The sequence below is a fragment of the Cervus elaphus genome, chromosome 6, assembly GCF_910594005.1.
Source record: "Cervus elaphus chromosome 6, mCerEla1.1, whole genome shotgun sequence".
NCBI classification, from domain to species: domain Eukaryota; kingdom Metazoa; phylum Chordata; class Mammalia; order Artiodactyla; family Cervidae; genus Cervus; species Cervus elaphus.
In genome coordinates, this window is record NC_057820.1 from 728826 (window position 1) to 756513 (window position 27688).

At 60.6% G+C, this 27688-nt stretch overlaps 1 protein-coding gene across 4 annotated transcripts; it reads left to right on the top strand.

The window, feature by feature from the left end:
* The first annotated feature begins 4804 nt into the window (after positions 1 to 4804).
* Positions 4805 to 27521, top strand: UVSSA (UV stimulated scaffold protein A). Of its 4 annotated transcripts, none has more exons than XM_043905945.1 (14): positions 4805 to 4962; positions 5803 to 5902; positions 6943 to 7273; positions 7890 to 8010; positions 8830 to 9126; positions 9859 to 9971; positions 10493 to 10621; positions 17343 to 17448; positions 21483 to 21627; positions 22589 to 22772; positions 23101 to 23212; positions 23772 to 23849; positions 25527 to 25701; positions 26544 to 27521. In XM_043905945.1, the coding sequence occupies exons 2-14, from the start codon at positions 5805 to 5807 to the stop codon at positions 26635 to 26637; spliced, it is 1983 nt and encodes a 660-aa protein (XP_043761880.1). In that variant the 5' UTR covers positions 4805 to 4962; positions 5803 to 5804; the 3' UTR covers positions 26638 to 27521. The 4 variants fall into 4 exon arrangements, with proteins under 4 accessions (XP_043761880.1, XP_043761878.1, XP_043761879.1 ...); XM_043905943.1 differs by lacking the exon at positions 4805 to 4962 and adding an exon at positions 4972 to 5431 and having other exon boundaries at positions 7097 to 7273; XM_043905946.1 differs by lacking the exon at positions 4805 to 4962 and adding an exon at positions 5311 to 5431.
* The last annotated feature ends 167 nt before the right edge of the window (positions 27522 to 27688 follow it).

Below are 27688 nucleotides of genomic sequence, written 5' to 3' on the forward strand. Positions count from 1 at the left end.
CAACTCCTGGAATTTACTCAAACTCATGTCCATTGCGTCGGTAATGCCATCCAGCCATCTCATCCTGTCGTCCCCTTCTCCTCCTGCCCCCAATCCCTCCCACCATCAGGGTCTTTTCCAATGAGTCAACTCTTCACATGAAGTGGCCAAAGCATTGGAGTTTCAGCTTCAGCATCAGTCCTTCCAATGAACACCCAGGACTGATCTCCTTCAGGATGGACTGGTTGGATTTCCTTGCAGTCCAAGGGACTCTCAAGAGTCTTCTCTAACACCACAGTTCAAAAGCATCAATTCTTCAGTGCTCAGCTTTCTTCACAGTACAACACTCACATCCATACATGACTGGAAAAACCATAGCCTTGACTAGATGGACCTTGGTTGGCAAAGTAATGTATCTGCTTTTTAATATGCTATTTAGCTTGGGTAACTGCCTCCAAATAGAGTCACAGGGAGATAATGGTTTAAGGAAGGGGGGCCTGATTTAGTTCATAAAAGGGACTTAAAAATCAACAGTTCTGAGTCTTGCAGTTCATGACACACATTCTTACCACATAGTTACTCAGATTTACTTTATTTCTCTCATTCACATTTTATAGTTTTTAGTGTACATGCCTTGGACATATTTTGTTAACCTTAATTACCTCAAGATTTTTAATGCTATTGTACACTTAATCTTTAAATTTCTCTTTCCAGTAGTTCCAATATGGTAACAGACATAGTGGTTTTATATATAGACCTTGTAGCCTGTGACCTTGCTAAAGTCCTTCACTAGTCTTACTTCTTGGCAAATTTTAAGGCCTATTCTATGTACACAATTGTATCATCTGTAAATAGAGACAGTTGACTTCTTTCTTCTTAATGTCCATGTCTTGTGTCTCTTTTACTTCCCTTCTTGTACCAGCCAGAGCCTCCAGCTCATGGTTAAAACGAGGAGGGTGTCGTGGCCTTGTCTCCCTTCTTGGGCAGAAAGTGTCACTTTTCACTGTTAAGAATGAGGTTTCTGCAGGTTCCTCTGGGTGTTCCTTACCAGGTTGAGGGAGTCTCCTGACAATTATTATCGTGAATTGATGAATTTTGTCAAATGTCCTTTTTTCTGTCTAAGGAAATTACCATGTGATTTTTCTTCTTTATTCTGTTGATATGGAAGATTACATTCTTTGATTTTGAATGGTTAAAACAAACTTGCCTTCCTGGATAAATCCCACTTGGTTTGTTATGTTTTTTAGGTATGGCTGGATTTGATCTGCTAGGACTTCGCTAAGCACATCATCTGTAATGTGCTCTATTATTGCAATGCCTGTAGGACACGTTGTGATGCGCGGTCATTCCTCTTCTTGATCAATTTTTTCTCTTTAATTTTTCCTCGATCAGTTTAGCTACAGTCAGTTTTCTATCAATCAGAATTTCAATTCTATAGATATTACAAAGCACATTTTGGATTATTTCCTCCCATTGTTCATTTTCTTTTTAATTGATTTCTGCTCTTTATTGTTTTCTTCCTTCTGCTTATTTTGTTTGTTGTTGTTCAGTCGCGCAGTTGTGTCTGACTCTTTGTGACCCCGTGAACTACAGCACACCAGGCTTCCCTGTCCTTTACCAACTCCTGGAACTTGCTCAAACTCATGTCCATTGAGTTGGTGATGTCATCCAACCTTCTCCTCCTCTGTCAGCCCCTTCTCCTCCTGCCTTCAATCTTTCCCAGCATCAGGGTCTTTTCAAATGAGTCAGCTCTTCACATCAGGTGGCCAAAGTATTGAAGTTTCAGTTTTAGCATCAGTCCTTCCAATGAATATTCAGGACTGATTTCCTTTAGGATGGACTGGTTGGATCTCCTTGCAGTTCAAGGGACTCTCAAAAGAGTCTTTTCCAACACCACAGTTCAAAAGCATCAATTCTTTGGTGCTCAGTCTTCTTTACAGTCCAACTCTCACATCCATACATGACTGCTGGAAAAACCATAGCTTTGACTCTATGGACCTTTGTTGGCAAAGTGATCGTCTCTGGTTTTTAATACTCTGTCTAGGTTTGTCATAGTTTTCCTTTCAAGGAGCAACCATCTTTCAAATTCATGGCTGTGGTCACCACCCACAGTGAGTTTGGAGCCCAAGAAAATAAAGTCTATTTTGGGTTTAATTATTCTTTTTCTAGCTTCTTAAGAGGAAGATTACTGCTGTGGAGCCTTTCATTTCTAACACAAACATCCCTACATTTTAATGTTTTTTTCATGCAGTTAAAAATATATTAGTTTCCGTTGTGATTTTTTTACATGCCCCACGGACTATCTAGATGTCTGATGGCTAATTTCCAAATATGTGGAAACTTTCCAAATATCAGTTAAATTCTAATTTAACTCTGAAGAAGTTTTGTAATATTTCTTAAACCGTAAAACCACTGGTGATGAATTCACTCAGCTTTTGCCTGAAATGATTTCATTTTACCATAGTTTAGTTTGGGGGGCACATTTCACTGCACATATGATCCAAGGTTGACAGTGTTTTTTCTTTTACTGCTGCAGGGTTTTTTTTCATTGCTTTGGAGCTTGTGTTGTTTTGGCCAAGAAATTTGCTGCTCTCTTGTTGTTGTAATGTCCCTTTTCTCTCCAACTGCTTTTAAGGTGCTTCCTTGTTCTTGTTGATTCAACATTCAACCAGTATTGAACATCTACTGTGTGCCTGACATCATGAAACAAGACAAAGATCCCTGTCCTCATGGAGCATACCTCCTGAGAACAGAAGAGGAAAAACCCCAATAACCTTAAGATGAGATTAGGAACCTGTGTGAGAGAGGGTTATAAGCACTGTGGGACAAAGTGGACCAAGTCCCGAACAGGCAGGTAGGGCGGCTTCCCTGATAGCTCAGCAGTAAAGACTCCGCCTGCCAGTGCAGGAGACACAGGTCTGGTCCCTGGGCCAGAAGATTCCACACACAGCCCATGTGTCACAACTGCTGAGCCTGTGCTCTAGAGCCTGGGAGCCACAAGTACTGAAGCCTGCACACCTAGAGCCTGTGCTCCAAAATAAGACAAGCCCTGCACCTCAACTAGAGAAAAACCCACATGTGCACCAAGACCCAGCACAGCCAGAAAGAAAGGGCTGGGGCAAGGGGGTCTTGTTACAGCAAGGGAGGTGAGAGGCTGAGGGACGACATGCCAGGCAGGATGCACAGCTTTGCAGGCATGGGGTGGCTTCCGGAAGCCCCACGGGCTGCAGAGGCAGGGAGAGCAGGAGGTAGGTGGTGGGGTGACCGGCACAGACCCGGAAGGCCCCGTGGTCTGTTAAAGTCTCTGGCTTCACCGTGGGATGGGAGCCAATGAAGGGGCAAGATCACACGATCTGACTTTAGCCTCTGGGGGGTCCTTCTAGCTGCGACGAGGTGAATGGTCTCTAGGGGGTAGGAGAGGGCAGAGGTGACTGCCGGACAGGCTGAGGGTGTGGCAGGGACCTGGCGGTGGCGGCAGAATGTCCAAGTGCGCAGATTCTGAATTCCCTCTGAAGGCGGGGCTGTCTGGACATCTGAGCTGGGGGAAAGGAAGAGGGGTCCAGGGGGCCTCCTAGGTCATTGGCCCAAGCGCGTATAAGGACAGAGGACCCCCCTGTCGGCTGAGACGAGTGAGCGGTGGGGCAGAGGCAGGTCTCCAGGAGAGGGCCGCGGAGAGGAGTCCAGGGAGGGGAGCTGGGGGGGGGGGGGGCTTCTCACGGGAAACACCCTGTGGCCACAGAAGGGAGACCAGAGGCGGGGGCCTGCGCAGGGAGGCCGGCGGTCACTTCTTACGCTTTTTAATTCGTTTTGCCTCATTTTTCGTTCCTCCCCCCGCCCTCCCCGCTTTCTTAACAGCTATTTATTAAGCTGTAATTCACATACCACAAGAGCCACCCTTTGCAAAGGTACAACTCGACATTTCAACACAGAGACGAGGTTGGGTAACCACCAACCCTGATCCCGGGTCCCCCTCTTCTGGGCGTTCTGTGCCAGCGGTACCACACGGTCCAATCGGCGTCCTGTTCTCCGTCCCGAGACGGGAGCCCGGCGCGTCGGGCACCGCCGCCCGCGGAGGGGCGCGGGCCAGCCGGCCTGCGGCGCCGTCGGCCCCCTCTGTCCAACCCGGGCCCCCGCACACACCCAAGCTGCCGTTCGCCGGTCCGTGCGGGCGCCGCGAGCCTGGGGAGCCTCCCCAGGGCCCGGCTGCGGCGGGCGTCCGAGCACGCGGGGCCATCAGGCCACGCGAGGCCTGCCGCGGCCTCGGGAGGACCAACGCCCAGCCTCGCGCCGGTCCCGCACCCGGGACGAGCCAGGAAGGGTCTTCTAGGGAGGGTCACCCGGGCCGGGTTCCCCGCGCTGCCCACGGACCTGGGAGGGCGCTGCCAACGGGGGCACCACCCCTCGGGGACAGCTGGGGCGTCCGCCCAGGCCCCGGCCCGGGGAGCCCTCTGGGAAGCGCCAGGGGGCAGCGTCCCCCGCGACGTGGAGAAGTGCGCCCACCTGGAGGCCGGGAGCCGGGGAGCCGCCACGCTTCCGGCGCCGACGCCGAAAAGCCGAGCGCGCACCCCGAGTCGGGCCCGGCCCAGACCACGCGCACGCGGCCCCTTTAAGGCCTTGCCGCGCCCGCCCGCCTCCTTTTTTCTCGCGCGTCGTAAGCCCCACCCCACCCCCTCGTTCGGGAGCGCGCCTGCGTCACAGCGCAAGTCTCGGCCCTGACCCCGCGTCCACGCCTCGGGGGTCCAGGCGGGCCCCTGCTCGCGGCGCTTGGGGTCACGTGACAGTAGGAGGGCGGTGCCTGTGCCGGAAAGGGCGGGCTAACCAGAGAGCGGCCGCCAAGCCGGCTAGACGGGGCTTCGGCCGGTCAGACCTTCGCCCCCGCTCCGCCCGGGCCAGGGCGGGCCAATGACTGTCGAGATGTGGAGCACGTGATGGGGGCGGGCCCTTCGCCGGAAGGGCGGGCTGAGGCGAGCGGCCCGTAGCGCGGTAGGTGGGGCTGAGGGGCGGCCGAGCGGGCTGGGGTCGTAGTGCAGCGGTTTCTCGGGGTTGCTTCCTTTGTCCCCCGCCCCATGATGCCCCCGCTGCGCCCTTCTCTGGACGCCGCCCTCTTCGGTCCGGCCGCACCCTGGATTTTAGGACGGGGGGCTCGTCGGCCCCGACTGGCCCGAGGGCGGCGGGGCGCTGGGGCTCTGCTCCGGAGGACGGGCCTGTCCCGGCGGCCGAGCGTCGGCGAGGGCAGACGTTACTGTTGGTGGGAGACGCGGCGGACCGCCGGTCGTCCTCGCCACCCCCGACTCCTGCGGCCCCGGCACTCTCCCTGCGGCGCGGGCTCCTCGGCCTCCATACCCGCCTGTGGCGGCTGCCCGCGGGCAGATCGAGTTACACCAAATCGCCCTGCGGGTCTAGAGGCCACCCTGTGGCTTTCGGAGGGATGGTCAAGCTGGCGGGGGAAGAGGTGCGCCTGCTGTCCTGCGGGAAAGCTAACTTGAGTGTAATTCAGGGCGTTCTGGTCCTTGCCTTCCCGCCGAGCGTGACTGCGTGCTCCGTGGCTCTCGCTGGCGGTCTCAGATTGTAGACTTTGAGAGCACCGTTCTGTTGTTGCCCTTTTCCTAATTACCATCAAAAATGTCATGTTGACCCGGCCCGGAATCTCACCTTGAATTAAGTTTCAGCATCAGGGGGTCAGAGGTCAGGTCGCAAGGACTTTTCAGCGTTGTGCCTACACCCTGTGCCCAACACATAGTGGAACCCAGCGAACATCTAATAAAGCCCAGAGCTGTGAAATACTAGGTGGTCGTTTAGCGTCTCTGTGTTTACTGTTTCTAGATATGGATCAGAAACTTTCAGAGTTGGTAGAAGAGCTCACAACTTCAGGAGAGCCCCAAGTGAACCCCGAGAAAATGAAGGAACTGAAGAAAATTTGCAAGTATGTCTTAAGGCTCAATGTCTCAGCAAGCCTGTGACAAGCCTAGGAGATTGTGGGGCTACCCTGGGGTTAGCCTTCTGCTGCCTGTCCCTGTGATCGCTTCTCTGCTGGGAAAGAACCGGCAAACGAGCATCCCCAGGACATCTCCCCAGGGCCCTGCAGGGCTTGGTCCTGTTCTGGGGCAGCAGTTCCAGGCAGGGGTGTGCAGCGTTAGGGAGAACAGGTCTGTTCCATTCTCTGTGTGGGTGCCTATCTTTGAGCGCATGTGTATGATTTAAGGGTTACTTAGTGTTGGAACATGTGTGGGAGGAAGGTTAGAGGTCACAGAGGTGGACTCTTGTGTTGGGGGGAAGGTCCTGTCTGCCTTTGGACACCACTCTTCTTAGCCAAGAGCTTCTCAGGTGCTAGCAACAGAAGTGAGGATATTTATTGGTTATTCTTATCATGTGTTTACAGAACAGAACTTAAGTGATCATTTAAGTGATAAGAATTGACATTTTGGTAAAATGGTGACTCAGGTCAGGTTTTGCTGCATTCCCCGAAAACCCCCAAAGAGCAGGGCATGCGGGGTGGGGAGGGTGAGGATGGCTGGGAAGAGGAACAAAAGAGGGGTTGCTGTGTGTACACCTCCCAGGGTGGCTCCCAGAAGGCCACAGAGCTTTCCAGGAGGGCTGGGGGGCGGGGGTGGTCTCCCTTTGGGTTGGGGTCTCTGCACTGCTGCCAGCTGGGTGGGCCGAGAGTCCTTCAGGCCCTGTGGGCACTAGGCTGTGGATGGGCAGTCAGCCGGCCGAACGAACGCAAGCGCCTGGCTGGGTCTCAGTGAAAGTATGAGCACTGACACAACCTCCTAGGGTTTTCATGTGTCAGGAAATGGTTTTTTTCTGTTCGTCTTAATGAAAGTAGTAAAAACTTTGGCTTGTGGGCCATCCAGCAACAGGCAGGGCCCAGGTTTGGCATGTGGGCAGTGCTTGTCTAACCCGGGGGAAGGGCAGACGGCTCTGGAAGTGCCCGTGTCCCTGCCACCGTGGCTGTGTCTCCAGGTCTTCAGAGGAGCAGCTTGGCCACACCTACCACCTGCTGATGACCCAGCTGAGCCAGGAGCATGCGGAGATCCGCCTCTCCGCCTTCCAAGTCCTGGACCAGCTCTTTGCCAGGTCTCACCAGTTCAGGACGCTGGTTGTTTCCAACTTCCAGGAGTTCTTGGAGCTCACGCTGGGCACCGACCATGAGCGGCCCCTGCCACCCCCCAGGGAGGTGGCACAGAGACTGAGGCAGGCGGCCACCCGGGCCATCCGTGGCTGGAACGAGAAGTACGGCGCAGCCTATAAGAAGCTGGCCCTAGGCTTCCACTTCCTAAAGCACAGCAAACAGGTGGGCAAGCCCTGCACTGCACCGCCTGGCCCGTGGGGTCTGGGCGGGGGTGGGGGTGGTCTGGCGCCAGAGGAGCAGCTGTGAGGGAAGAGCCTCAGCTCGGCCCCGCGTGTACGTGGGGCTGAGCCTTTGGCCCTGGTTTCCACAAGATGAAAAGGAGCGTGAGAGTCATCTGCTCAGACACAGCCCTTTTCTCTGCCGGGCTCTGCGCTTGGGCCTGGCCAGTCTGGATGGATGACACCTGCTAGGACCGGTACTGCCCCCTCCTTCCCACCCGCTCCAGGCCTGTGGCTGCTGGTCCCCTCGCGCTTTGTTGTCAGGCCCTTGGGTTTGGCCAGCAGCCTCCCTTCCCACCTGCAGCATGTGTGTGACTGGAAGCCTTTTTACCTGACTTCACCGGGATACGCCGACAGCTGTGTTCACCCTGGGGTGTAGTGTCGCCGTCGAGTGTGTTACTAGGTGTGTTAAAGCAGCAGGTGTGCTTGAGATCATAGCACTTCTGCCGTGGTGCTTCTGAGGATAGTGGTGCTGCTGTGTCTTCTGTTAGGCCTGGTTGCGAGTGACGTTTTCGTTGGATTCTTTATAGTTGGGTCTGACCTTTAGCTAAACTTATCAGGTAGATTTCCAAGACTCGGATGCTCGCACTCTGGCAGAAAGAAAACGAGCAGAAGAGAAACAGAAGCGCTTGGACAGAATCTACAAGGAAAGGTCTGAGTGGGCAGCGAGGGAGATGGAAGGTGAGCTATGGGGAATGGGGGTGCCGCTCCCCTCCCCTCCTGCTGCTCCTTGCCAGGCAGGAGCTCAGGTCTATGCCCAGCGGTGCACCCCTGTCCCAGGGCCTGCTCTGGGAGTTTGGTGGTGGGGGAAGGAGGAGGCCGGAGGTCAGCTGACCTCGTAGCCACAGGAAAACCTAGATCCCCGGGCACCTGGCGCCCTGCAGGGAGCTGCCAGGACCATGGGCACAGGGGTCGCCCTGGAGGAGGTGCCGGCTGCGGCTCACTGTGGGCTTGGGGGCAGGCGGGTAGACAAATTGGACGGAGTTGGTTCAAGTTGAGGGCGGGGGAAGCCCCCTGCAGGCCGTCTACCCTCTCCTGTGGCCCCGACGGCCACGCTGCAGACCCACATCCCACGGTGGTCTGAGCGTCGCCGTCCATCTGGCCCCGATAGCCACCACCTGTGGTCTTGCCCGTCTCCCCAAATCCCTGTGTCAGCCCTCCCTGTGGGGGGCAGCCAGGGCCGGGAGCACCTTGAAGGGGCGGGGGTTAGAGACCCTTCCAGAAGCCTGGCCTCAGGAAGGCCACAGAGCCAGGGAATCCCGCGGGCAGCCACAGCCAGAGTGGGCTGGTGGGGCGGAGCTGAGCTCGACAGGGAGCGGCCAGGAGTGCTGTCCAGGGAGGCTCTTGCTGGGCACGGCTGAGGGTGTTGCCCCGAATGTCCCGGAGTGGTCTCCGGAGCAGCGCGCCTGCCTGCTTGTGGGGGAGGGGGTGGGGCACGCTGTGTCCCCTCCTGGACGCCACTCCTGCCGGGGCTGAGCGAGCCGCGTCCCGTCCTCCTAGAGATGTCCGCGGAGATCCGGGGCTGCCTCACCGAGCTAGAGAGCTGCTTCCGACTGCTGCTGCCCTTCGACCTTGACCTGGTCCCCGGGGCCGCTGGGTGCCCCATGCCTGAGGAAGGCGACAGGGACGAGGAGCAGCCCTGCTGCAGCAAGAGCCTGCCCGCCTGCGCACGCCGCCCAGGAGCCGTGGGCACGGGAGGGCCGCCCCCAGAGGACGGGGACGGCGACCAGGACGGGTTCGTGCGGCAGCACGGGCTGGGCTCCCGCCAGTACACGCTGGCTGTGGACCTTTCCCCAGGTAGGGCTGCCTGCACGCTGGGCCGCCGGGCCCACGGACCCGGGGCGCTTCCGGTGCTCGGGCCTCTCGGGCTGTGAGGCAGGAGCGGGAGGGGACTCCGGCGTGGGGGCCGCGGGGTGCCAGCCCTCTGACATGCAGGGCTCCCCGGCTCGGGCCAGAGGGCGGCTGGGGGAGGAATCAAGAGAAACAGTTTCCTGCCACGTTTGTGACAACATGGGCCGTGACCACACTGGCACCATGGGGCTCCTGCATTCCAGCCCCCGTGGGTGAGAGGCAGACCGTCTGTCCCACCCCACATGGCCCGGGCCCCTCTGGTGGGGTGAGGCTGAGGCTGGAGGTCACTTGGCCTCCACAGCCACAGGAAGACCTGGCCCATCGGGCACCTTGTGCCCTACAAGGAAGTGTCAAGGCCTGGACGCAGGGGTTGCGCTGGAGGGGGTGCTGGCTGAGGCTTGCGGGGGTGGCAGAGCTCACGGGGAGGACCCGGGCCGAGGGCCGGGTGGGGCCTCCGTCCCGAGCGCAGTGTGGGCGTGGGGGGGGGTGGTCCCCTGACTTCACGGCCTGGAGAGGGGCCTTGGGGTCAGGCTAGATCCGCTGTGGCCAGAGCCACAAGACAGTCTCCTGGGCCGGCAGGTTGGGTGCCGGGTGATGAGTGACTGGCGGGTGGTCCAGTCTGGGATACCCAGTGACCTGCCTGGGTGGCGGGCCCTCTGATGACTGCATTTGCCGCAGACAGCCTGAGGGTGCGTGAGAACGAGGACAACTCGGCCGTCATCCGTGCAGCGCAGGATGCGCTCAGGCTCATCCAGAACAAGCTCCTGCCGGCCGCATGCTCCTGGGTCCAGGTGGGTTCCTGGGTCCGGGTGTTCTCCTGGGTCAGGGCGGGCCCCTGGGTCCGGGTGTTCTCCTGGGTCAGGGCGGGCCCCTGGGTCCGGGTGTTCTCCTGGGTCTGGGCGGGCCCCTGGGTCAGGGTGTTCTCCTGGGTCAGGGCGGGCCCCTGGGTCAGGGTGTTCTCCTGGGTCAGGGCGGGCCCCTGGGTCAGGGTGTTCTCCTGGGTCAGGGCGGGCCCCCTGGGTCAGGGTGTTCTCCTGGGTCAGGGCAGGCCTCTGGGTCCGGGTGTTCTCCTGGGTCCAGGTGTTCTCCTGGGTGAGGGCAGGCCTGTGGGTCTGGGTGTTCTCTTGGGTCAGGGCAGGCCCGTGGGTCTGGGTGTTCTCCTGGGTCAGGGCGGGCCCCTGGCCTGGGCGTGCTCCTCGATCTGGACAGGCCCTGGGTCCAGATGGTCTGCATGGGTTGACAGAGGGCGCAGGGCTGACTCAGTGGGGGAGAGCGGGTACCTGGCCTGGGAAGTGATGCCGTGTTCTCGCAGCTGTTCACTCGTGCGGGGACTCATGGCGGGCACTTGGAGGGTGCCATCCACCTGAAGGCTGAGCTGGAAACCGCCTTGAAGAGGTCCCGGGAGCTGGACATCGCACCCGAGGAGGGCCGCAGGGGGGAGGTGAGTGCCCCCCACTGGCTGTGAGGATAGCCTGGGGCCATCCCCCTGATGGGAGCTCAGCCCCGGGTGTCCTCATGTATCCTCACCAGGAGCTGACTCATCTGAGCACCAGAGACCATGGCCAGGCCCTCCCCGCAGGTGGAGGGGCTGGGCCAGGGTTTGGGCAGGAGGTGGCGGAGGCGGACTGGGGCGCTGGGTGGAGGGCTGGGGCTCTAGTGAGGGGCCCAGGAGGAGAGGGCCCAGGGGAGGCGGCTCCTGAAGTGCCCATTGGGCCCATCCTGTGGGCTTGGTGGCCTGCGAGGATCTGAAACTTCACGTCTGGAAGATACCCGTAGAAAGAGGGACCTGGGTCCTCCAAGAATATTCTAGGGGAGGGGGGTGGAGCACCTGGAGGGTGTACGTGGGCACGGGCCGGCCGTAGCTGCAGGGGGTATGCGCAGGGTTGGGGAACCGCAGCTGCAGGGTGTCTGTGTCGGGTGTGTGGAATCACAGCTGCAGGGTGCGTGTGTGTAGGGTGTGGAAGTAGAGCTAGAGGGGGTGGGTGTGTGTGTTGGGTGTGGGGAACCACAGCTGGACCATGTTAGTGATTAGAACACATAAGCTGTGGTCAGAACTGCTGCAACAATAAGCAGCCGAGTTCCCTGAGCATGAGGCGTTCGGAGCTGAACGCCGCTGAGTCACGCTTTGCCACCTGGAGGAGACAGGGTGGGTGTGGGTGTCAGGTGATGGGTCCCAGCCCTTCCAGTTTTTCGAGAGGGCCCGGGGTGGGCAGGCACCGTTTTTTGCTGAGGACGAAGTCAGGTGTAGGCCCCCGTACTTAGAGTGGAGAGTGGTTAGCGCCCTAAGCTTGGCGCACCCTTGTCCTTGCCCCTGGGCCCGAGGCGCGGGTTGCGAGGGTCTCTGAGCTCAGGCCGCCCTCCGCCTCCTGCCCTGCGCTGTACGGCCCTTGGGGGCCGGCAGGGGGCGCTCTGAGGCCGCCCTCCGCACTCCACCCCCCCCCCCCAACGCTGCCGCCCGCTGCGCTGCACGGCCCTCGGGGGCCGGCAGGGGGCGCCCTCGCCCTTCTGCGGCGGGCGGGCGGACCCGGTCACGCGCTGGCAGCCTGGCCCTGCTCCCGAGGCCGCCTCTCTGCAGGGCTTTGCTGAGCACACAGCTCGGTGAGAAGTCAGTGAGTTCTGGGAGTTGTGACCTCGATACTTGTTTCACAGTGAGAGAGGGTGCTTTCTGGGCAAGGGAGGGCAGTTGGTCCTGTGCGCAGGTCCCTGTTTCTGAGCCTCAGCAGAGCCTGGGCGCGGTGTCGGGGCGGAGGGCCTGGCCTGAGGGCAGCGTGTGCTGTGGGGGTCGGGGATCAGCGCTGTGCGCCCCTTCACGGCCGGCTCAGCCCAGCCCACCTTATGCAAAGGTCATCTCTCGGTTGCTGTGTTGGTGGGGTTGGGTGACCCGCCCCGGTGTCTCCCAGGTTTGCTGGGCTGGAGGCAGCCAGGGCTTTGGGGAGACCCATAAGGGGGAGCCTGGCAGCCCTGCCTGCTCCTTACGGCCCGGGACCAGCCTGCCCTGCAGGGCTCCAGGCCCAGGACCAGTAGCAGAGCCTTCAGAGTGTCCTGACTCGGCTCCCTCGAGGGCGGCTGGGAGAGGCCAGCTGCTGGGAACCAGCCCTGAGTGGCCCCTGGGTCCAATCCAGCTTGAGTGTCAGCGGGTCACTGTCTGCAGCCGGGCAGCCCCGAAGCCTGGGAGGCACGTGATCAGGTCAGAGGGGGCCCTCTGCAGGGAGGGAGCCCTCTGCAGGGAGGAGGCTGAGGACCTGAGGGGTGTTCGGGGTGGTCCAGTTGGGTCGGGGGGCATGGGGTCAGCGTGGTGGCTTCAGCAGATGGAAGCTGGGCTGCCCTGTCTTCTCCTTTAAGAGCAGACTTGGAGGCTTGAAGCCCGTGAGCACATGCTCATCGGTTCTCTGGGCCGGCAGATGAAGTGATTGGGCGTGCGGCTGAGTGGCAGCGCCCGCTCGGGCAGCCCACCTCCCACAACAGCCCTGCGGCGGCCGCGGTGACGACGCACAGACCACCGTCTTTGCTTGGTCGTCTTCTCGTGACACGTCTGCAGTTTCAGTCTCTGCCTGGTGTCTCTGCTAGTGCAGGCTGAGCTGGGAGCGTGTGGTTCAGTACTTGGGACTAACACTGTGGGAGACGGGCGGGTCTGAGGTCCTGCTGTTCCCACCGTGTAGGCACCACCTGACTGGGGCCTCTGGTCAGATTTCCCATTTTAGTCTGTGTTGCCATGTTCTTTTCCTTTTGATGTAGGTGTTCTGTCTTTAAAGAGTATTTAAGCCAGCTTAAATATGTGTAACTTTTGTTTTATGTAATTTTTTTTGTCTTATGGCATGTCTGTTCCAGCTCTGTGTGGAAGCAGGCAGAGATTGGTCTTAGCTAGGTCGATGTGGAGCATCATTGGTAGATTTAGTTTCCAGCCCTGTTGCTGGAGGACAGGCCTAATAATCCATGGCTGCTACATCTGTTACACTGATAAAAATCCTTGGAAAACTTTTAAATTGCCTGCTGTTTAATTATGTAGCGATGATCACCACTTACTTTGTATTGTGTGAGTCACAAAATGTTAATCTCCACCCCCCAGTAAGTCAGAAAATAATGATTGTATGCATCAGTCTGTCCAGGCTGTCCGCAGAGCGGGTGTTCTCTCGGCCCAGGCTCCTCGCTGCGGCCGCTGGAGCACCCCCACGACGCTCCCCTTCTCCCACTGCCGGCAGCCCCGGGTTTAACCCCCACGCGCTCCCACTCGTCGCGGGCACAGACCCCGCGTGGCTCGGGCGCCGGCTTCTCCCGTTAGTGGCTGGGGGGGCGCTCCCGCGGCTGCGCCGTGCTTCAGGAGCCGCGTGCCGGCTTCCTGAGCAGAGAGCCTGGGGTGAAGTGCTGACCGTGCCGTGGCCCCAGGGAGGCAGGGAGCTGAATCAGCTGCCAGCAGGGCCTTGTGCCTGGCCGGGCCAGTAAACCTTCCTGGGGGCCTCTCCCTCCACCCTCGCGCCGAAGGCCGCTGTGAGGGGGCGGCAGCCAGGGCAGGGGCTGCCCTGCTCTCCTGAAGACTGGGAGCACGTTGGCTGCTGTGGGGGCAGCTTCCCACCCCACAGGCCCTGAGCCCTCCCTGCCCTACAGCCCAGCTCCCCAGCACCCTCCAGGGTGGCTGCTCTCTCCTGAATACTTTCACGTGTGGTCTCCTTAATTCCAGACTCAGCCCTATGAGGTCAATTCCATCCTCACCCCTGTTTTACAGATGGGAAGGCTGGGTCTGGGGGAGTTGTATGGGTCTTCTCACTGAGGCCAGGGTGCATGGTGAGCATGCGATCTCACCCAGAGGCCGGGCTGGGCGAGGCCAGCCAGCCCACATTAGGCCCCAGGCAGGGTTCCTGGAGGAGGGTCTGCCCAGCCTCCGCCTGGAAATGGTGGCCGGGCGCCTGGTGGACCTGAAGGGGCAGTGGTGGCCTCGCACACCCCTGGCCGGCTGGCCTCGGTGCTGGAGCAGCGGGGGCAGGTGGGAAGGGGGCTGGCGGCTCCAGGCCCCTCCGTGCAGGAGAGCAGCAGCGCCCCGCGCCCGCTTGAGGTCTGTGATGGTCAGCACCCGCCCACAGCGGGCCCACACCTGCCGAGGTGCGTCCAGGCAGTGGAGATACACATGAGATATTGGCCTGGCTGGGCAATTTGCACGCGGTCCAGGGAGGGCATTAGCATATAAATAGCAGCTGTGATGACGACCCTCACAGCTGAGCACGGTTAATTTTTGGTTTATAAGATAGAATGGGGTTTTAAGTGCATTGCCATCAAGCTGAGGAGACAGATGCAGCTTGGCGCTCACTTGTCTGACGGGGCCTTACATCATTTTTTTTTTTTAAAAGGGAAACATACACACATAAAACTGAACAAAAGTGATTTCTTGGGTGAAAAGTAATGGCGATGGTGCCCCAAGTTAATTAGATCGCACAGAATGTGTTTAATGGTCCAGCTCTATCGCAGGCAGGCCTTGGGCGCTTAGGTCTGGGAGGTGGCCCTTCCCATCCTTCTCGAGTAATTAGCAACCCGCTACCCTACTTCTGTAATCGGATTACGTTGTATATTTTAGCCATTTTATTGCTTGTTTAATTATGATCTCAGAGCCTCATTTTTCTAAATCCTTTTAACTGGGTGAGAATCAATTTGTGTGGAATGAGAGGAAGGCCCGGGGCATCCTCTGCCTCCCTGGGGCCCTGAGGGTTCAGTCCCGGGGCCTGGGCATCAGCCGCAGGGCCTGGCCTGCCTGCCCAGCCTCCCAGGCGGGCCCAGGACTGGACCTGGCAGGGAGGTTTCCCTCTGGGCCCCTGGGCGAGGGCAGGCTGCTTTCTCAAGCGTGTCTGGTGGTCTCTCTTCATGACAGGGAAGCTCGGCTCCCAGCAAACTGCTCTTGAGGACCATTAGCAAGTCTGACCCTGCTGTGCAGGCGACCTGCCCTCACCTGGTGCCCGCAGGCCATGACGTCCCCCAGGACCCTCAGGGGTCTCTGTGCTCCTGCTGTGCCCCCAGCTGCCTCCCACCCATGCCGGGTGTGGCTTCTGACCTGATCTGTGACCTTTAACCTCGAGAGGAGGTTGCTACTGTGGCGCCTGGGAGCGCTGGGCTGGCCCCTCAAGTGCAGGTAGATGTTTTCTGTGGGCCTGGACGTCCCCAGCTGAGTGTTCCTCCAAGGCTGGGAGAGGACTGCCCGACTTAGGTGGTGGGGGGGTTCCCTTCCGCTGCCCTCTGGGGATGGGGTGCCCCTGGGCTGGACGTGGGAGGGCCTCAGGGTGCTCAGCACCTCTGAGCCCCGCACAACATGGAGAACTAGACCTTCCTGCGAGTGGAGCTGTTGCAGCCCGAGTTCAGAGCAACAGTGGAGCCCCTGCTTCCCCGGGGGCCTGGTTTGAGGGTAACCCCCGCCTCCGAGGGGTTTGGGACGCGAGAGTGGCAGCGATGGCTGCAGTAGCTCTTGTGGGATGACGCTGGCGCTGCCCGTGCAGAGCTGTGCGCCAGGGCCTGGGGCTCGAGGAGGCCGGCCTGCGGGCCTCATCAGCGCGCATCTAGGCCCGGGAGCCAGCTCCCGGGCTTAGTCAGAGGGATAAACAGTTTTACCTGGGGAGAGAGGGTATAATTCCTAATAGTTAGCTAAGCAGCCAAATGTTTTTTAGGAAATGAAAATTTAATAAAAGTCCCAGGTGAAATTCAAGGGTGTGAGCAATAAGCATAATATTTTATGAAAATGAGCTCCATATTTAAAGTCTGGCACGGCGTGTTATGCATTGTAGCACCCAGTCCACATCTACCTTTTGGAAAATTAAAACACATAAATTCTGTTTAGTGTTTGATACGCACGGCACTAGCCGGGACCGTAATGCCCGAAAACCTTGGGCTGCTTTCCACCTTTCATAAATTCCTGGGTAGATTCTATACAAAAATAATTTTCAGGTCCGCGGCTCATTGTTATTCAAACGTGATTGATCGTCGTCATTTGCTCGGCTCTGGAGTTAAGTGCCCCTGTCATTTCCAAAGAGTATAATTGGGACGTTTCACAGGTCAGCGGTGGAGACAGGCTTCCCTTTTGATCAGTGTTAGACTGATAACAAAAATTACAGTTTCCAATGATTAATGTCTCCATGCCTCCCAGATGCGCGCTGCGGCTTGCGCCCAAGCTGAGAGCATTTGCATCTGATTAGGCCTCCCAGCCGCTCCTCAGCCTCTGGGTCCTGGGTGCCTTGTGGCCTGCCCCGGGGCCTGCGGGCCAGTCCTCGTCTGTCTGCCCTGGGCAGCCGTGTGCTGCAGGGCCTGGCTGTCGGGATGGACCCTGGTGGGGAGGGTGACGGTCTGTGGTCCGTGTGAGCGTCAGTTGGCCGCAGTCTCCCCTCTGAACGTTTCTCGCAGTCAGGCCTGGGGCTGCAGCCCCTCAGACTCCGGGGTGTTTCCGGGTGGTGCTGGCCATGCGACCCAGCTCCCAGGTACACCCGTGCTGTGACCCTCTTGGGAAGGACGGGCCCCCACACCCTGTCCCAGGGGTGCAGGGGTTGAGAATGTGAGGAGAGGGGGCTTTCTGGGCCTGAGCGGCGCAGGCTGCTGACCCCGACCCAGGCTGCGTGTGGCCCCAGCGCGTGGCGTGAATGCGAGGCAGCTGCCAAGCTGTTTTCCGGAGGAGCCCCTGGCCCCTGCAGTGAGCCCCTCATGCTCCAGGTCCCTGCTGCTCCCACCTGGCTGGGTGCTGCCAGGGAGGGGGCGGAGGGGGAGTGGATGTTGGGGCCCTGGGTTCATGGGGCGGGTGGGGGCTCCAGGCTCACAGAGCAACAGGGAGGGCCGCCCCGTCCAGGGGAGGCATCCTCTTCGGTGGCCTTTTAACAAGCCGCTCAAGGACGAAACGTTCTGGAAGTGCCATAGTCACAGCTGCAGTGCTGGACGCCTAGGGCAGTGCTTCTGCTCTGGCCGGAGCTGGATGGAGGGCTGGGACCTCGGGCCCATGGGGCTCTGTGGGCTGCAGCGTGTCTGTCTGTGGGTCTCAGCGGGCTGGCCAGCGAGGCGCACGCGGGCCACTATGGTTTAGGGACACGGGCCGACCGTGAGTGCAGCCGAGTGGTGAGCGCTGATCCCGACCTGGAGGTGGTCCACAGAAGCGGGGCTGGGACTCTGCCCGCGGCCGTCACTCACAGCTCGCGGTGTTTCCACAGACAGCAGGCCCCGAAGACGAGGACGAGGATGAGGACGACTTCCTGGAGGTCCCGGAGAAGGAGGGCTACGAGGCCTGTGTCCCCGAGCACCTGCAGCCTGAGTGCGGTGAGCAGGGGCGTGGGCCGGGAGGGGGCCCTCAGGACACGACCGCTGAGGGCGGACCTGGGTCCAGCCTGGGCCCGCGGAGCAGGGGGCCGGCCGCAGGGGTGCCCAGTCCATGCCACATGGTCCTGGGGTCTCTGCCACCCTGTCAGGCACTTGCTGACCTGGGCCATCTTGAGTCCTGGTCCCGTCGGTGGGGTCACGGGCTCGGCCTCTGGTCCAGGAGCCCCAGGGTCCCTCGGGAAGGCACCGCTGCCTCCTGCCTTTGCCAGGGGGCTTCTGTTCGAAAAACTTTCAGGAGACGCATGTGCGCCGGGGCACCTTGTGTCCAGAGGGAGCAAGTGAAGCTGGCGCCACATGTGGCTTGTGTGGGAAGTGAGCGAATAGTTGACTCGAGGTTTGAGGTGGTGTGTGAGAGGAGAGTGAGTTTGTCCAGGAGTTAGGTGCTCGGGCAGTTGGAGTGTGGACGTGACCAGGGTGCCGCCCACCCCGGTGTTCGAGGCCCTCCCTGGGCGCCTGAGGGTGCAGCCACTGCTCACCACAGCCCTCTAGCCCCCGCCTCACCCTCACGCTGACCTCACTGGCCACGCCGTCCCAGCGTGGGTCTCTGAACCCTGGGCCGCTCCTGGGGCCTGGCCTTCTGCCACGCCCCTCCAGGTGCCTGGTCTGGGCCCGCATCCCCCAGGCCTCGTCCCATGCCCTCGAGGCAGCAGGGGTGGGTGCTGGAGCCCTGAGGGGCCCAGCTGTCTCCTCGGTCTGCCCTGGCTGCCCCCCTCGAGGGGGCGCTCGGTCTCCAGGCACCAGCGTAGGTGACCACGCCCGGGTGCTGCCAGCCCACCGCTTGTCCTCATGGTGGCCGGGCACGCAGAGTGGAGCTGAGCTGCTCCCCGGGGGTTTGTGGGCTGGGCCCCCCTGCAGGAGGGGCCGCTGTGCCCCAGGACAGGCCTCTGATAGCGGGCGGTGGGAGACCCCTTGCTCCTCAAGGGGTCCGGGGCCAGGTCTGCACTGTGGACCCCAGCACTGCGGGACAGCGCAGGAAGTGCTGGGCGCCAGTTCATAATGCCAGTTGATCTTCGTCACTGGTTTTCAATTAAAGGCGATGACTCTGCAGTAGATTCGTCTAAACCCGCAGCTGGGGAGACGGCACCCGTTTCTTTCTCATTTCTTTCTCTGAATTTTCACTTTTATCTTCTCCTTAATCCTACCATTTCTGTCAGGACGTAATCTCTTTCTCAAATTTACATTTTAATTACAAGGCCAGCTGAACTAGGTAAAATCAATAGTGTCAAGCTTGAGCCCAGCTCCACGCTCAGCCCCCGCCTCCTGTTTCCTGCCATCGATCCCGCCGCCCCGCCTGCCGCAGCGCAAATAGGTGCCACTTGGTCACTTTAAACAAAAAGGGGATTTAGATGTTTTTGTGGTTCTTCTCAGAGCTGCTGTGGGAGGAGTTTGAGCTGAGGCCCAGGCCTCGGTCCGGTGCCCTGGTTGGCAGGTGGGGCCCATGGCTGCCGGGCTCCCATCCGTGTTCTCCCCAACAGCACGGTCTCCGGGGCCACGGACTCTCTTGCTTTTTGGATTTTTGCTTGAAAGTGTGTCATGGAGATTGATTTTCTACAACACTGTGAGAATGGTAGTGTTTTCTCAGTGCCCTGACTGTTTACCCTGCTTCAACACGCTTACCCATCTTTTTAATGGTTTAAAACAACAAATCAATGAAAAATATATTTCATTCTTGTAACTCTTAGGAATTCTCTTATCGATTGTTGGGCAGTGATTGTATCCACCTTCGTAAGTGCCACTGCGGCCACTTATCAGCCTGCCTACTCACGTGCGCGTGGCCATGCGTGTGCACGGGCTGGGAGCACTGCATTGCCAAGATCGCGGGTGGGGGGCGTCTGGAAGGCCTTGTCCCTGGACCTGGGGTATGCTAGTGACAGAGACTGGTCCCCGCCTGCCTTCTGAGTGTGCTCAGAGCTGGGGGCTGTGGGTGACCCATACGGACCTGCCGTACTGATGAGTGGCTCTGCCCCGGGTCCTCCACTCTCAGCCACAAGCACTCAAGAAGCAGGGGTGAACCCCACACTCGGTCTGTGCATGAGCTTGGAGGGCATCTGGAGCAGGGAGAGCAGGCGAGTCTCATGAGGGGCTTGGAGGAAATGTTTTCAGATTTGTGGGCATCGTGAGGCTTCTGCAAAAGCACCAGACAGCACATGGGCGGGTGTGAAGCCGCGTGCAGACACCAGGCTCTGTGCACACAGGGAGGCCGCGTGCAGACACCAGGCTCTGTGCACACAGGGAGGCCGCGTGCAGACACCAGGCTCTGTGCACACAGGGAGGCCGCGTGCAGACACCAGGCTCTGTGCACACAGGGAGGCCGCGTGCAGACACCAGGCTCTGTGCACACAGGGAGGCCGCGTGCAGACACCAGGCTCTGTGCACACAGGCAGGCCGCGTGCAGACACCAGGCTCTGTGTGTACAGAGAGGCCGCGTGCAGACACCAGGCTCTGTGAACACAGGGAGGCCGCGTGCAGACATCAGACTCTTGTGTATGCAGGGAGGCCGCGTGCAGACACCAGGCTCTGTGCACACAGGGAGGCCGCGTGCAGACACCAGGCTCTGTGCACACAGGGAGGCCGCGTGCAGACACCAGGCTCTGTGCAGACAGGGAGGCCGCGTGCAGACACCAGGCTCTGTGCAGACAGGGAGGCCGCGTGCAGACACCAGGCTCTGTGCACACAGGGAGGCCGCGTGTAGACACCAGGCTCTGTGCAGACAGGGAGGCCGCGTGCAGACACCAGGCTCTGTGAACACAGGGAGGCTGCGTGCAGACATCAGACTCTGTGTATGCAGGGAGGCCGCGTGCAGACACCAGGCTCTGTGCACACAGGCAGGCCGCGTGCAGACACCAGACTGTGTCTGCACAGCCTGTTTTCGCTCTCGCTTCTCTCTGAGTGAGTCCTTGCACACAGATGGAAGGATGGAGGTGCCGTCAGGAGGCCAGGCGCAGGGCGTGGTGGGCTGTACTGTGTCGGTATCTTCGTAGCTCTGCTCCTCCAGGGCGTCTGGCCCCTGGAGCTGCCCGCCTGGCCATCCTATCAGTTTTCTCTGTGTCCTGGGAAGGGTTTCTTGGATGGGAGGTCCAAGGTATCTACTGTAGAAGCCGCAACCTTGACACCTAGTGGAGCTGGGTGAAAAACTCTTAAGTTTGCACATCATCCCCCAGACCTCGTACTCAACTGCATGTGGTGCCCGTGGATGGTCACGGCCTCGGGAGAAAAGCTGCTCAGACCTTTTTCTTCCCCTCCGATGGTTCTAAGTACCCTTCTGAGAGACTTGCCTGTTCTTCCTGTTTCCTTCTTGCCCTCAGGGAACCCCTCCGTCTTCCTCTGATTCCAGGAAACCTGGACTCTGTTTCCCCTGCTCCAGTCATTTCCTCTCTTTCTGGGGTCAGGTGACGAGGACGTGGATGCACGTCACTCCTCTGTGTGCAGAGAGCTGCCCGTGCGTGTGCGTGGCCGCCTGCCATTGCGCATCCCCGCCGGGCCGTCCTCCCCAGGCTGCTTGCGTCCCCTCTTGTCTTCTGCTGGCTTCTCCATCGCCTCTTCAGTTCTCGTCTCCTGGGTGCCTTGTTCGCTGTCTTTCCTGCCATGCGGAGGAGAGCTCAGAGAGGGCGAGGCCCGCGGGGTGGAGCGCCTCTGGGTCCTGATGGCTCCACCCCCTGCCTCCCGGGACGCTGGCCCCGTGCTCAGCTGGGAAGGGCTGGCAGGGGTCAGGGACAGCCCGGGCACTGGCACCGGTGGGGCAGGGGGCCTGGTGAATGCGGTCCAGGGGTGTCAGAGACACAGCCCCCGCCGCTCTGGGCACTCGGCACAGACCCCTGGCCCGCAGAAGTCGGTGTCCGGCAGCCTCGGCAGGGAGAGGCCAGCTGTGGGGCCCGGACCAGCCGGGCAGATGCTCAGACAGGCTGTGCCGTCACCAGGGGGTCTGTGCAGGGTCACGGGGGTGGTGACCGAGAGCAGACATTTCTGTGTTCCAGGGCTGGAGGAAGGTCTGGCCGCACCAGGCTCGCAAGCTAGGAAGAAGCCTGGAATGGACACAGACGCCTGTGACCCCACCTCTGCGGCTGCCCAGCGGCATCGGCTCCGGCCCCACGGGCCCCCAGCCTCACCCCCAAGCCCCAGGTGACGCCCAGGCGGCCCTGTGTGTGCACCCCCCGGGCAGTGCCTGCCTTGTCCGTCCTGGGGTGGGGACCTGGGGCCCCAAGTCCTCTCTCCTGGCATGCAGGCCAGGCCCGCCCAAAGGAAAGGCCCAAGGCTCCGGGGCCAGAGGAACAGACGTCAGGGCACTCGAGCCCTGCGTGAGGAGCATGGTGTGAGGCTGGCTCCCCTGGTCCAGGCCCGAGGTGCAGGGGTCAGGGGTCAGGGCCCAGGGGTGTCCCTGGGGTGGGAGAGGCGGTGGCCGAGGGCGGCCCTGGGCTCCCCGTCCCTGAGCCCTGCTTGCTCTCTAGGGCTCTGCTGGCGCCCGAGCGCCTGCTGTCCCCTTTGGGGTGGACTGTGCTACTGGGGCCAGGAGGAGCTCAAGTGAGTGAGGACCCCGCGCCCCCTGCGCGCAGTGGACACAGCTCTCAGCACGCCCACCGAGGCCCATGGGCTCTTGAAGCCCCAGGGCTGGGCGGTGGTCCGGCCCTTCCCAGAGGCCCATGGGCTTTTTGAACCTCCCTGCGGCCCCCTGAGGGGCCTCCCCTGTCACCGCCCTGATGGTGGAGCTTCAGGACAGTGTGAGGGCTTCAGCCCAGCTCAGCCCATGCTCCCAGCTCTGCCCCAGGCCCTTGTCACCACCCCCTTCTGTCCTCTGCCTGAGCTCCTGTGGGCCAGGCCCTGGGGCTTTACGAGGAGCTTCCTGGACACTGCTGTGTTGCTGCACCAGCCCACACTTTATCTGCAGACCTGAGGGGCAGGGACGCAGGTCTGTGTTTTGTTAACGCTCGTCAGGGAACCCCCCCGCCAGGTCCAGGCCACACTGGGTGTTAGGCCGCTGAGCTGTGCCTGGCATACCCCTGCCATGCTCGGCATCTTCGCTTCCCCTGGGTGAACTTGCAGGCCCAGCCTTGCTGTGGGCACTGAGCGGTGGGTCTGTGTGCAGGTGTGACTCGGAGCGCCGGTTCTGGAAGCCCTGCGAAGTGGATGCCGAGGTGGACAGCGCCGGCGTCTCCGAGGCCCTGAGGAGCCGCTGCTTCCCCTTCGCGGGGTGGTTTGAGCCCGTGCAGCACCGCTGCCGCGCCCCGCGGCCCGACGGCCAGCTCTGTGCACGCCAGGACCGCCTGAAGGTGGGGCTGGGCCGGGTAGCCCGCTGCGGACGGGGCAGGGCTGGGCTGCGCTCCAGCCTTCTGTCACCAGGAACCCCGTGGGCACAGCGCTAGGCCACTGCACCTCGGTCCCTGCGTCCCCGCCCATGTGGTGCTGGGCCCGGGGTCCGCGGAGGCGGACTGAGCACAGAGCGCCCTCCCGGCCCGGCTCCGTCCCACTGCACCTGGAGGCCCCCGCCTTGTGGGGCATGTGTTGGAGGGCGGGGGGTGTGGGCCGGCCCTCCTCAGAGCCGTTGCTGGGGTGGCCGGCAGCCAGGCCTGCGTCAGAACGGCTCCGTTCTCTGCGCAGTGCCCTTTCCACGGGAAGATCATCCCGAGAGACGACGCGGGCCAGCCCCTCCACGCAGAGGACAGGGCCCGGGAGCAGAGGCAGCAGCTGCAGAGGCCAGCGGGGCGCCCAGGTGGGTCTGGGGGATGAGGGGCAGGCCTGGCGTGAGGACGCCCTCACCTAGCAGCCTCCTGACCAGCCCGTGGCACCTGCGGAGGTCAGCTGCTATCTCCAGGACACGGCTCCTGTTGGGTGGCGTGGGTTCCCCTACGGCTAGAAACTGCCTTGTCATCGGTGGTCTGTTGGGGTTCTGGGTTTTTAAATCTGTGTTTAAGCGTGTGAGGGAACAGGGCGAGGAAGGTAAGTGGCTGAGCCCTGGGGCTGCCTGGAGGCTGCCAGTCCCCGTCTGCTTGCTCACCTGCTGTCTGGCCAACGTGCGCAGACGGGGCTGTGGGTGCGTGTGGTGTGCAGCGTATGTGGACCGTGTGTGGTATGCGAGCAGAAGGCCAGGGTCCTGCCCGTGGCCCCAGGCAGTCCCCAGGCTGGGCCTCTGAGCGTGGAGTGCTCTCTTGGGCACATCCTCGGGGCCCCCGTTTTCTGGCCCATAGGCCAGTTTCATGCAAAATGGACATGGGACTGGGGCCCTTGAGACGCTGTTCTGTACCCTTCATGGAGCTCTCCTCGTGCTGCAGGGAGCCGGTGCTCCGTCCTGGCGTGGGCCGTGCGCTGTCCGCTGCCTGGCTCCCAGAGGCCCCTGAGCTGCAAGCAAGGTGGGGACCCACAGAAGCGGCCCCCTGCCAGGGCAGCCCCGGGTACCCTCGGGGTGGGGTGGGGGCCTGACCTGTGTCAGAATCCCATGGTTTGTCAACCTGGGCTGAGGTCTGGAGGCCCCCACTTTTTTGACAAAGGTCACAGGCTCAGGCCCAGAACCCCCCGAGGCAGAGGGTGGCCGTGTCCTCGGGGCGGTGCTGGCGGCCTGCAGGTCCTAGCCAGGCCGCGTGTCACTTTAGCAGGTCCTTCCTGCGTCACATGAGATCGGTGTTGGATTTCAGCCTCACAGCAGGGTCAGCCCCTGGGCCCTGGGCCTGGAGGGCGGCAGGCAGGGCCTGACCTGCTAATCCATGGGCCACAGCCTTCCCTGGTGGCCCACACTCAGGAGCAAATTAAGTGCCTATTTTTTGTGTCAGCCCTGAAGAGTATCAGGTTCTGCAGCCCTCAGTGACTTGTTAACAACAGGTACCGGGCCGGGGCCGCGGCCGGCGCTGGCCAGTCAGATGTGAAATAGCGTCTCTTTACTAACTGCAGTATCGATCCCGCCTCCCTCGCACGCGGGCAATTTTCTTTTCCCTGGCGCTCACCTCGGTGACAATGCGTGCGGGGCTCCAGGGCCCGTCAGCACGCAGGACGGCCCGCTGCCGGCTCCTATTGATTTTCTTCAAAGGCTTTTAAATTGCTCCTTCATTTTCCTGAGATGCTCATTCCATCTCTACTGGGTGCCGGCGTTTTTCCGTTGTGTTTAAACAATTGCTCCATTCACTGGGTTCCTAAACTGTGACGCCTTCTCGTTACTGGGAGATAAACTGTTTGGACAGTTTTCCTTAATCTTGGATTAATCGTTCCTGTATCTGGATTGTGCAGCCCCTTATCCCTTCACTTTAGAAATGAACTTGGGGAGGCCACGCCATCTCTGTATCTGGGCGCCTGGCTCCCCCCCACTGGACGCACCCTGCTCACTGCCAGCCCCTTTGCCAGCTCCGGCTGTCACCGTCGGGGTCTGGGGTGTCTGGCACCCTTCTGCCAACTGGGGCCAAGGTCCGTAGGTCTGGACAGTGGTAGGGACTGTGTTGGATAGACGCTGAATTTCAGGGACCTCCACACAGCCCTGCCTCTCCCCGCCCCCCGGGAGAGAAGCAGATTGAGGGGAGTGGACCTTGAGGCCTCTGCCCGTGGGTTGGGAGCTCCTCTCCCGGGTTTGGACTGTTAACGCTTTCCATCCTGGCAAGTGGGCACACGGACATGGCCCCTGGTGCAGCCAGGGCAGGTGAGGCCAGGCTGGGGCTGGGGGACATTTGTTTCCCTTTGGACCACCTGCTCCTGCTGTCTTGAGGGGCCTGGGGGAGCTGACACCCTCCTCACCGGGGCCTGGAGCCAAGTTAGCTTCAGGCCAATCAGGAGGCGCGGCGGGCACTGCCCCCTTGGCCGTGGCTGGCCTGCGCCCACCCTCTGGTAGGGACAGCCCAAGGGCCCCGCTGGGGGCCGAGCAGGCCACAATCCACCTGGAGGCTGACGCAGCCACTTGCCTGTGGCCTTGTCCCCCGGCCGCCAGACTTGGTTGCCTTCCTGCCTAGGGGCTCCATGGGGACACCCCCCCTTAACCCCCCACAGAGGGGTCGGGCCTTGGTGAGGTTGGTGCGGGTGTTTTCTGAAATCTCAGGGTCTGTCTGCAGACTGGCAGGACCCCGAATTCCTGAGGGACGTGGAGGCGGCCACCGGGGTGAATCTGGGCTCGTCCAGGCCTGGCGGGAAAGGCAAGGGCAAGCGGCGGAAGCACCCGGGCCTCACCGACCTCAAGCGGCAGGCTGACACAGCCCGCGCACGCATTGCCAAGAAAGTGTTCGCCAAGTAAGCGCTCTTCACGGCATCCCGTCCTCTGCCCTGGGTGCTGGGACGCAGGTGGAGGGGCCGCCCACCCAGCGCCTCACTGTCCGTCTCGCTGCTGTGGCCAGTGCCCGGGGACGGTGCAGTGGCGCCCGCCGGGTCAGCACCCAGGCCTCGGGGTGGGGCTGTCCTCAGGCTGGACGCTGCGACGGTGCTCCGCTCGCTGCACTGGCCAGGGGATGTGCTCCCAGCGACCACCATGTCTGGGGGGTGCAGAGGGTGGCTTCCTGAGCTCCCCGCAGAGCCCCTGTGTTGTGGGCACGGGAGTGGCTACATCCAGGGCATCGTGACTCTGGGCTCATGGCTGGTTCCCTGTGGCTCGGCCGGGGTGGAGGGCAGGGTGGCTGCTGATGCCGGGAGGAGTGTGGCCTGGGGCATTCTCCCTGCGCCCCCCAAGGGTCCCAAGGGGGCTTCCTGCGGCAAGCTGTGTGGCCTGCAGCGTGCTGTGTGAGAGGCCACGCCGCCTCCCAGGCACAGGTGCCGCCTGTCACGGGAGCCGAGTAGGGCAGCGACGCGCACACGGGCGGCGTGTCTGCTCTGGGCGGGGGCTGCTGCCTCTGCCCACCTGGCTGGTGGGGGATTGTGCTCTCAAGGGCAAGATTGGGGTCTGGAGGCCGCCCTTGGGGCTCAAGGAGCAGTGGGAGATGTGCCAGGCCAGGCCAAGGCAGGCGCCACGGCGGGGGGCTCTCACGTGGTCCCAAGTGCAGCAGCCACCCAGCACCGAGGTCCCAGTCCCGCCAGACTGCAGTTGGGGGCCTGGGGCCCGACCGGCCTCCCTGGTCACATCTCGCTGTGCTTCCCCGCAGGGCAGCCGTGCAGAGGGTGGTCACCGCCATGAACCAGATGGACCAGAAGAAGCATGAGAAGTTTGCAAACCAGTTTAACTACGCCCTAAATTAGGGCCAACCCCATTCATGGTCCCCTGTGGTCGTCAGCGCCTCCTCTCTGGGTGCGGGCGGTAACAGCAGTCATCATCCAGTGTGTTTAATGCGAGGACTTGGTGCACACTCTAATCTAAATGTCCCAGAGGCGTGGACGTTCCTGCTGCGGGGACCTCGGCCAGCACTTAGGGGCCGCCTGCCTGGTCGCCTGGGGTGAACCGGGCAGCCTGGCTCCCAGGGGGCATCTTGTACGGCCTGTGCGCTTTGTGACGTGGTTCAGGGTTGCTCAACGTCCAGGATGAGTGCAGCCCTGCCCTGCCCCCAGCCTTCTCCCCTTCTCCTCTGGGTCTGCCTGCAGGACGTTTCCTGTGCCTGGATCACAGCCCCACACGGCCCTGGGTGTGGCTGCCTTCGTGGCAGTGTCCTCAAGGCTGTCCCCTCTGGTGCTGTCAGCGCATCGTCCTCTTAGGTTCAGATGATGCTCCGCTGTGTGACAAGACCACGCTTACCCGTTCATCATGGACATGTGGGTAGTTTGCACTTTGGGATTATTACAGATACCGTTAATGACCGTTTGTGTGCAAGTTTTTGCATGGGCGTATATTTTCATTCCTTTTGGGTTTATGCCTAAAAATGAAATGGGTGGGTTGTATAGTAACTGTGTATAACTTTACTGATGAATTGCTGAAATGTTTTCCAAAGCAGCTGCACCATTTACATCCCTACCAGTGCATCTGGGTGCTCATTTCTCCATGTTCTTGCCACACTTGTTATCATCAGTCCTTTTCATTTTAGCCATCTTAGTAGGTGTGAAGTGGCATCTCATTGTGGTTTTGACTTGCATTTTCCTAATGATGAATGATGTTCAGTCGCTAAGTCTTGCCCGACTCTGTGACCCCAGGGACTGCATTATGCCAGGCCTCCCTGTCCGTCACCAGCTCCTGGAGTTTGCTCAGACTTATGTCCATTGAGTCATGATGCCATCCAGCCACCTGTGTTGAACATCTTTTCATGTGCTTGTTGGTCATTGTTTATCTTCTTTGGAGAAACATCTAGATCCTTTGCCCATT

Excerpts from the sequence above, each read along its gene's own strand:
- UVSSA (XM_043905943.1), top strand. The coding sequence starts at position 5,046 with ATGATGCCCCCGCTGCGCCCTTCTCTGGACGCCGCCCTCTTCGGTCCG. Across the intron at positions 8,011-8,829 it reads GGCAGCGAGGGAGATGGAAG|AGATGTCCGCGGAGATCCGG; the intron begins GTGAGCTATGGG and ends CCGTCCTCCTAG. Across the intron at positions 9,127-9,858 it reads GGCTGTGGACCTTTCCCCAG|ACAGCCTGAGGGTGCGTGAG; the intron begins GTAGGGCTGCCT and ends CATTTGCCGCAG.